The 9,499-nt window shown below is 51.7% G+C and overlaps 1 protein-coding gene across 1 annotated transcript in view; it reads right to left on the reverse strand.

The window, feature by feature from the left end:
• The window catches only part of HIP1 (huntingtin interacting protein 1), a 70,161-nt gene extending 65,537 nt beyond the window's left edge, over positions 1–4,624 (reverse strand). Inside the window, exon 1 of the mRNA XM_008048464.2 lies at positions 4,448–4,624. Within this exon, the coding sequence (XP_008046655.1) occupies positions 4,448–4,477 (30 nt within the window). The 5' untranslated portion in view covers positions 4,478–4,624. The remainder of the gene's footprint in view (positions 1–4,447) is intronic.
• Between the last annotated feature and the right edge of the window lie 4,875 nt (positions 4,625–9,499).

Below are 9,499 nucleotides of genomic sequence, written 5' to 3' on the forward strand. Positions count from 1 at the left end.
CGGCTGATTTTTTGATTTATTGGAGAGATGAGGTCTCGCTGCCCAGGTGGGTCCCGAACCGGGCTCAGGCGATCCACCCACCTCAGCCTCCCAAAGGCGCGGGATTACAGGCTGAGCCACTGAGCCTGGTTGCATCCCAGCCTTTTAAACCATGTTCTTCCCTTGGCACTGGGACGATGACGAGATTCTGACTGCAGACAGACTGCGGGGCAAGACACCATACTGACTGAGACCCTAATGGTTGCCTGCAGTCTAAAAGGACTTACAAGGAACAGAGAGATGCAAAAGGACAACAAGACCCAAATCTGGTAAGGTGCTGGCCTGGATATGGTCAAGTTCTGAGGGGTTTGGTAGAGACAGTCAGGAGTATGGGCCGTGAGCAAGCAGAGAATGTAGCTGAAAATGCTAGAAACATCTTCGAGGACTCAAGGGAGGACCCATGATGGGTGAAACTTAGATTTACCCCACAAATAAGTGTTTATACTGCCTAGTCAACTGCCCAAGCTTGTGGTCAGTGGGAGCCTTGCTTACAAAACAAACAAATAAAAACAAAACCAAGTGACAAACCATCTTAAAATTCCCATAAGCGACATAAAATAACACCATGAGTTTCTAACTATAGATCCTCTGTATGTATGTGTGTGCACGTGCGTGTGCGTGAGTAGCTAAAACTGGAAACGTTCTGTGCTATAAATGTTGAAAGGAGAGAGAAATCCTTTTAAGCTAGGAAAGCTGAGACACTGGTCAGGGAAAACTTTTTTTTTTTAACTGGAGTCTCACTTCATTGCCCAAGCTGGAGTGCAGTGGCATGCTCACGGCCACCCCAGCATTGACCTCCTGGGCTCCAGCAATCCTTCTGCCTCGGCCTTCCAAATAGCCGGAACTACAGGTGCACACTACCACACACCCAGCTAACTTTTTTGATTTATTGTAGAGACGAGGTCTCGCCAAGTTGCCCGGGCTGGTCTCAAACCCATGGGCTCAGGCAATCCATTCGCCTCGGCTTCCCAAAGTGCGGGGCTGACAGGCTGAGCCACTGAGCCTAGCCATGGGAAAATTTCTTAAAGAAAGGAAGGGATAGTTTGTCCCAGGTTCTGGCCCCTGCAGCTTACCTGTTTCTCTGTTAATGCCTCATGCATCCTCGGCGGCGGGGGGAGGGGGCACCTAAAAACTACTGCTCAGGAAGGCTGAGAAACTTGGCCCAGGTCCTGCTACCTGACAGCTCTGTACTATGGAGGGGGTCGCCGAGGGCTGGGTCCAGGTCACGAACACAGAGGACAGGCCTTCCAGGAAGAGGAAGGCACCAGAGTGGAAAGGCACGGGGCATGCAGGCTGGGGGGCTGTGAGTGCAGGGGAGCAGCAGAGGGGAACCCGGAAGGGAGTGAGGCTGGGCAGGGGAGGCCAGGGGCCTTCTGAGAGGCAAGGAGGGGTGGCAGCAGCTGGAGGAATGTGGGCCAGCAGCGGAGACAGCTGGAGCGGAGCCGGACGGAGCCTGCGGGGAGGCGTCAAGGGAGGAAGGTAGCAAGCAACAGAGGTGGTGGGAATGAAGGTGCCGAGTGCCGGAAGTGGGAATGGGAAGAACCTGAAGCCAGGGGGGCGGGAAGACCAACTTCAGCAGGATCCGTGTCCAGGATCCGGGGGCAGCAGAGGGAGCACCCACCAGGCAGGGAAGGTGCTGTGGACACTAAGCCTTGAGAGGGCAGGAACCGAGGCCGGGGCCACCGTCTGGTGGGGGTGGGGTACTGTGAGCAGAGGCCCTGAATAAACAAAGAACAATAAGGCCAGCCAGCTTCAGGGGAAATAAACAGTCATTTTGAAAAGCACAGAGGGCGTGCACTCACGCACAGCAGTGGTTGGAATCAGTGTAGACTACCAGGCCCTGTGCTAAGCATTTTGTGAGGAATTCTCTCAGTGTAGCCTTCTAAGGCGACAACCTGCCGGTCGGTGGTAATTTGTATTAATCCTCTTCCTTCTACGGATGAGTAAACCAAGGCTTAGAAAGGCAAAGCCAGTTGCCCAGGGCTACTCCGTCAGCACATGTAGGGCTGGGGTTCAGCCTCCCAAGGCCGCTCTGCAGCTCAGGCTCGGGGGTCTCAATCTCTGCACAACACACTCAGAATCCAAACAGCTTTCATGGACTGAGAAAACAGGTTAAACTTCACAAGCTAAATCCAGTAGGTAGAAAGGAAATTTGTTATATTTAGGTCTAAACTCATTGGCACGGGGAAGCTGTGACTCAAAGCTGCACGTGTGAACATCACTTAGGCATTTTATTTTTGGCTGCTAACTTAATATAAGCAACATTAGATGTGGTTGATGAAAATGCAAGTCTTATGTCCCTGGATGCATTAAAAGGAGTATGGTGTTCAGAATGCGGGAGGGTGTGGGTAATTCTCTACACAGGAGCAGGTCTCAACTATTCAGTTGTAGGCTTTACATATTATAAAGAAAACTAACATTTGGACTATTTCCAAAAGAAGTTACTTGGATTGGGATCTGAAGAAAACTTAGAAGTACATCAATATTCCTTTTTTTTTTTTTTCCTGAGTTGAAATCTCACTCTGTTACCCAGGCTGGAGTGCAGGGGCACGCTCCCAGCCACTGCAGCCTCAACCTGCTGGGCTCAGGTGATCCTTCCGCCTCAGCCTTCCAAGTAGCTGGAACTACATGCATGCACCACCACACCCAGCTAGTTTTTTGATTTATTGTAGAGATGAGGTCTTGCCAAGTTGCCTAGGTTGGTCTCAAACCCGTGGGCTCAGGCAATCCTCTCACCATGGCCTCCCAAAGTGCTGAGATTATAGGCGTGAGCCACTGTGCCCAGCTGTACATCAATATTCTGAAGAGTGTTCATATAGAAGGAGAGAGAATTCCAGAGGATCAAACCTAGACCAATGATGAGCAGAAGTAGAGGGAGGCAGTTTCTGGATAAAGCTGTGTCATGGGCCAGGCACAGCAGCTCACGCCTGTAATCCCAGCACTTTGTGGTTGGAGGTGAGAGGATTGCCTGAGCCCAGGGGTTCGAGACCAGCCTCATCTGGTCTCATCTGTAAGACCTCATCTCTGCAATTAAAAAAAAAATTAGCAGGGCATGGTGGTATGTGCCTACAGTTCCAGCTACGACTTGGAAGGCTGAGGCAGAAGGATCGCATGAGCCCAGCAGGTCAAGGCTGCAGTAACTGTGAGCATGCCACTGCACTCTAGCCCGGACAACACAGTGGGATGCTGGCTCAAAAAAAAAAAAAGAAAAGAAAAAGAAAAAGCTGCTTCATGAAAGAGAACATTCCTTATTATTAGAAGGACACAGGCAGAAGAGAGGCAACCATTCCTCCAGGTTATCATGAAAAAGACTGATAGGCTCAGGTTGGATTAGATGACTTCTAAATCCCTTCCCATTTTCAGATGATGGAAGACCCTGGATATCAGGCCATGGACTTGTGATCTGATGGATACTGGGGCTCCACAGAAGGCTCTGGAGTAAGGGAGGGGCCTGAAACAAATAACCCTTCATCCTCTTGAGTGAGGAGCTATTTCTCCAGGGTCCTAAGGAAGGTGTGGAACACCCTGGCGTCGCTGTACATTGTACCCTCGGTACCATGACAAGGGGCTGGCCTAGCACTGGGTTGTAGAAAGAGCTTCTTCCTAAGCCAACAGCTACAGCAAGGCCAGACTGTCCAGACCCTTCCCTGTAGCTTTGGCAGGTTCGCAAGACTGCAGTCAACGTTCCTGCGTCCCCCAAGCAATTCTTCACCACAGTAGCCACACCTGAGGGACAGTCCACCCATGTTTGTGGGCCCGCTGCCCAGGACTGCGGCAAGGCTTCTCGGGGCTCAGGGACACAGAAGCAGGGCAGCGCCTCAGTGTTCTAGACGCTAAGGAAAGCTGTGGGTTCCCGGGGGCCGGAATGTCAGACTCCAAGAGGTCTCCAGGGCAGAAGCTCCCTGCTAGGACCAGCTTCCTGCTGTTCCCATAATGCTTTGTGTCTGGGGCACCCCCTCTCCCTCACCCCCCCCCCACGCCTCCCCTTCTTTTCACGTTCCAAAGCCCGCCCGTTCTTCAGGCACAGACCAAACTTGGCCTTTTCTTAAAGATGTACCAAGCTACTTGGGCCAAAAATGTGTTTTTCTTACTTCCCTTTCTGTTTTTTGAATTCCCATTTCTCTAACATGTTCGACACTGTGTATATGCCTTCCCTCCCCACCCAAGGCAGGGCATGGGGTCAGTGGTAGCAAATCGTCAGGACCCACTGCGTCCAAGTACTCCCCTCTAAAGAGGGCGGGCACATGTTTCCCAGTCTCTTGGGGAAATCGCCTGCCCCTCCCCCCTGCTGTGGACTCTCTCCCTGAGGGAAATCATTCGTTCGGAATGGTTCCTGGCCCATCCACAGGCCAACGCCTGGGGCCCCTCCCAGTGCCCAGGATGGGAAGCTCAGGGCTCAACATCTCACCTCTGGAGGGGAGTCTAGGTTAGAGAACATCCTCTGAGAACAGGCTGTTCTCCAGATTCCCCTGGAGTCACACAGGACCTAAGACCAAGCCGTGTCTTTCCTGAAAGAGCAGCATTGTTACCACTTCCTGACCCGACAGGCCCTCGTGTCCCAGGCCGGTTCCGCAGAGCCAATTACCAGCAGGCACCACAGGAAGGGCGCCTTTCTCCCAGCCTCTCTTCCTCCCTCCCAGCCCTCCCCTAGGACAGCCCAGCCAGGCCGTGGCCAATGGGCAACCTCAGGCCTTGCTTGGGCAGGGAGCAGGGCCCGGGTCTGGCCTGCGGGGGCTGGCTGGGCACTGCCCAGTCACACACACAGCTCTTGGCGGGGGCCCAGCCCTTGGGCTGCCAAGGCCAGGCTGGCTCGCAAAGGTCCCAAGGCAGGGGCAGGCACAGAGGATGTGCTGCGGGTGAGGGTGGCCAGTCCTGAGGCAAGGGGTCAGAGGAGGGCCCACCGCTGAGGCCGAGGGCAACCCGAGAGCAGGCAGCATCGATGAGAAAGGAGACGAACAAAGGGAAGACAGAGGAAAGACAACGTGAGGGGAGGGAGGCATGTACTCCAACGGAGGACCTGGGTGGCCACCACCAGCGGCCTCAGTGAAGGCTGTGATCCTGGGACTGGGAACTGGGGACAGGCAGCACCTTACGATCAAGGGCCAGAAGCTTGTGGGAAAGAGACCAAGGGAGTGGTCCAGTTAACCCGAGATTTGGCCGGAGGCCCCAGCCTGCCCATGCCCCAGCCTGCGTTTCTGCAGTAGCTACCAGTGCCCACCGACAAAACCTGTCCCATTCAGGGTAAAAAGAATCTCCCCGAGACCAGGCCATCAGCTCCATCTGGGGAATAACAAGGCTGGTGATGGGAAAGGATGGGTGAGAAACCTGGGGCAAGAGACCAAAGCAGAAGCCTGCCATGGCTGGTCACAGTGCAGGTGGGGATGGCTCAAGCTAACGGCTGGGACCTCGTGCCTGAGCTAGGGTGACAGGGAGCGTTCAGAACCAAGTGGAGATCAGGTGAGCCTGGGACAGGCGAGGTACAGAGGGCCAATTACAGCACCCCACTTTGGGGCAGCCTTCGGTCCTCAGCGAGACTGCTCCGTCCTGGCTGTGACACCTGGAATTTGGTGTCCAACATCGAGGTCATTTTACTTCTTCTCTTGATCAGTAGTAATAAGGGAGCAGTTGTCACCAGCAGCCACCTCACTTGAGCCTCTGCCTCCCTTCAGGTATGCACTGCTAATTTGCTTCCTATCTTCACCTGCAGGCAGGTAATCGAATCCCTTATTTGGCAAGTCAAGTTGCTCAAAGTATTCACAGCACAGGCAGCAAGAAATGGAGCCAGAATTCAAACCCAGGTCAATCTGAGAGCATCCCCTCCCCACGCCACACTGTCTTCAGCAACTCCCAGCATCCAACACACACCCATCAACTTCTTCGACCTTACTGTCCGCCTCACCTGCTTCCCCAGGATGGCTGGTTCCCTTGGTGGCTTGTCCCCAGATCTCTACCTCCAGGTCCGCGGCTTTGATCTCTTACCTCCTGCCAGCACATCCAGCTCCCCACCCATCGCCTCCTGGTCTCCCCAGTCTCACTACATCAAGCACCAGTTGTTCAGCCCCACACGCCCAGAAGCCATCCTCAGTCACTGCCTTTGCCCTCTGCTCCCATCCAACCCATCAGTGGTGATGTCTGTTCTGCCATCAAAATCCCTCTACATCTCCCCACCTCCACCCAAGCCCACCCACTGCAGGTCCCTCCTGGGACACCGAGACAGTTGCCCGAATGAATGGCCCTTACCCAGGCCACTCTTTACCCAGCAGCTGGAAGAAGGGTCCTGGTAAATCAAGCCTGAGATCACACCTCCTTGCTTAGAGGTCCACATATAGCACCCCCAGAGTGGCCCTGCAGGAGTATCAATGCTCCTTCTTCCTACGCCCTACTGCCTTTTTCTTTTTGGGGGGGGGGGTCAGAGTCTCAGTCACCTAGGCTGGAGTGCAGTGGCATAATCAGCTCAAGATAGCCTTGACCTCCTGGGCTTAGACAATCCTTCCATCTCAGCCTCCTGAGTAGCAGGACTACAGGCACACACCACCACACCCAGCTAATTTTTAAATTTTTTTTAGAGATGAAGTCTCACTGTGTTGCCCAGGCTGGTCTCAAACTTCCCGGCTCAAGCAATTCTTGCGCCTCTGCCTCCCAAAGTGCTGGGATCACAGGCATGAGCCATGACTCCTGGCCCTACTGCCCTTCTAATATCCCAGCTTTGAGGAATGTTTCATTCCTCAAACATTTAAAACTCTTGGCCGAGAGCCGGGCTCGATGGGAGCCTGTGATCCCGCGCCTTTGGGAGGCTGAGGTGAGTGGATGGCCTGAGCCCGCGGGTTCGAGACCCGCCCGGGTAGGTGAGACCTCATCTCTACAATAAAATCAAAAAATTAGCCGGGTGTGGTAGTGCATGACTGTAACTCCGGCTACTGGGAAGGCTGAGGTGGAAGGATCGCCGGAGCCCAGCAGGTAGAGGCTGCGGTGGCCGGGAGCGGCCGCTGCACTCCAGGCTGGGCGACAGAGTGAGACTCCAGCTCAAAAAAAATAAAAATAAAAAAATAAAATAAAATAAAATTTTGGGCCGAGAGCGGCTCACACCTGTAACCCCAGTACTTTGGAAGGTGGAGGCAAGCGAACTGTCTGAGACCAGGGGCTCAAGACCAGCCTGGCAACTTGGTGAGACCTTGTCTCTACAAAAAAATTAGCCAGGCATGGTGGTGTGTACCTGTAGTTGCAGCTACTTGGAAGGCTGAGGTGGAAGGATCGCCTGAGCCCTGGAGGTCAAGGCTGCGGTATTTGTCAGAGTGCCACTGCACTCCAGCCTGGATGACAGAGTGAGACTCCGACTCAAAAATAATAATAAAATAAAAAATAAAATAAAATTCTTTCCCACTGTTCCTGATACCTGGAATGGTCTTCCTCCCATTCTTACCAAGGTGGGATTTTCTGCCTTCTTCAGGCTGTTCAAATACCTCCTCTTGGGTAGCCTCTCCAGGTTGCCTAACCTAAAGCACCTCCTCACCCCGCCTGGCAGTATCTCTGTATCACAACCCACAGCCACCCCGGTTAGATGTTGTAGAGGCCCTTAACGTGATCTGAAATGCCTGTTTGTTCCTTTGCTTGGTGTTGGTCTCTTCGCATCAGAGCGTGAGCTCCACAAAGGCAGAGACCTTGCTTCCCGCTGTTCCCCTGTGCACACACTGTGCCTGGCACACAGACGGGCTGGCAGATAAAGACATGCTCTGCCCAGGCCTCTCCAACAGATGTCCCCATCAGTTCTTGCCCTTGTTGGCATCATATCTGGACATGATTCTTCCCGTCTAGGATGCTCCATCCCCTCCTTGCCTAAATTACATTTCTTTTTGGCTCTTCAGTTCAAAACCGGCCGATATTTAAGTACAAGCTGCTCTAACTAATGACATTCAGCTGCTCTTTCTTACCCTCCTTTAGTACTTAGCTAAGCTCTATGTAGTTAAGTACTTTGATTCATCTACTTTTTTTTTGGTTGGCATCTCACTCTTGCCCAAACTGGAGTATGGTGGCACGATCATGGATATCTCGACCTGCTGGACTCAGGTGATCCTTCCACCTCAGCCTTCTAAGTAGCTGGATCGGGAGGTGTGTGCCACCATGCCTGGCTCATTTTTTTATTTATTGTAGAGAAGAAGTCTCACTAAGTTGCCCCACTGGTTTCAAGCTCCTGGGCTCAGGCAATCCTCTTGCCTCTGCCTCTAGGATTATAGGTGTGAGTCACCGCACCCAGCCATTTATATGTTTTAATAAAAAGTATTTGCTATGGACGGAGCCGGGTGGCCCCCAAATTCATATGCTGAAACTCTAACCCCCAGTGTGATGGTATTTGGAAATAGGACCTCTGGGAGGTAATTCGGATTAGTGAAGTCTCCTAAGAAGCAACATCAAAGAGCTCACTTTCTTTCTTTCTTTGTCTCTCTCTCTCTCTCTCACCTTGATCGTGAACGTGACAATGCTATCCAAAGTCAGGAGGGCCTTCCAAATAATGTAATGCACTTCTCAGCTTCCAGAACTGTGAGGAATAAATGGCTATTGTTTAAGCCACCCAGTCTATGGTATTTTGTTATATCAGCCTGAGCTAATACAGTATTTTTTTTTTCCTTTTCTATATTATATTTTGTTTGCTTTACCTGCTGCATAGACTGGAGACTATTGAAATTAGGATCATACCTCCCCTTTTCTGCCCTCTCTAAAGCCCCCAAATGTCCTCTGGCTATGTGGTTGAGTAACTAAACTGTCAGGAAGACTTCAAAAGGTTCAGTAAAAAGAAGGAAAAATGCATTGAGAAACTCGAGAAGATTAAAAATGTAAATCACTCCCGCAATTGACTCATGTACAAACTGTGTTTGGAGGAGGGTAACCAGGACTGTGAAACTCTTGGAAGAGCTAAAGAAACAAGTGGTGCAAGTGAAAAACACTGGCAGAAGCGCTCAGTTGGATACACACAATGTGGTCCATCCATACAAGGGGATGTTATTCAGCCTTAAAGTGGAAGGAAATCCTGACACACGCTCAGCACGGATGAACCTTGGGGGCATGATGCTAAGTGAAATAAGCCAGTCACAAAAGGACAAAGACTGTATGATTCAACTTATATGAGGTCCCTAGAGGAGTCAAATTCATAAAAAGTAGAATGGTGGTTGCTGGGGGCTGGAGGAGGGGGAACAGAGAATTGTTTAATGAGGACAGAGTTTCAGTTTGGAAGATGAAAAAGTTCTAAAGAGGGATGGTGGTGATGGTTACACAAAAATGTGAATGTACTTAACGCCACTAAATTGTACATTTAAAAACTGTTTAAAATGGGCTGGCATGGTGGCTCATGACTGTAATCCCAGCACTTTGGGAAGCTGAGATGGGAGGATTGTTTGGGCCCAGGAATTCAAGAACAGCCTGGACAACATAGCAAGACCTCATCTCTATTTGAAAAGAACAAGGAGGC

This window comes from Carlito syrichta, unplaced genomic scaffold (genome assembly GCF_000164805.1).
Source record: "Carlito syrichta isolate Samal-C Ts95f unplaced genomic scaffold, Tarsius_syrichta-2.0.1 Scaffold123615, whole genome shotgun sequence".
Taxonomy (NCBI): Eukaryota; Metazoa; Chordata; class Mammalia; order Primates; family Tarsiidae; genus Carlito; species Carlito syrichta.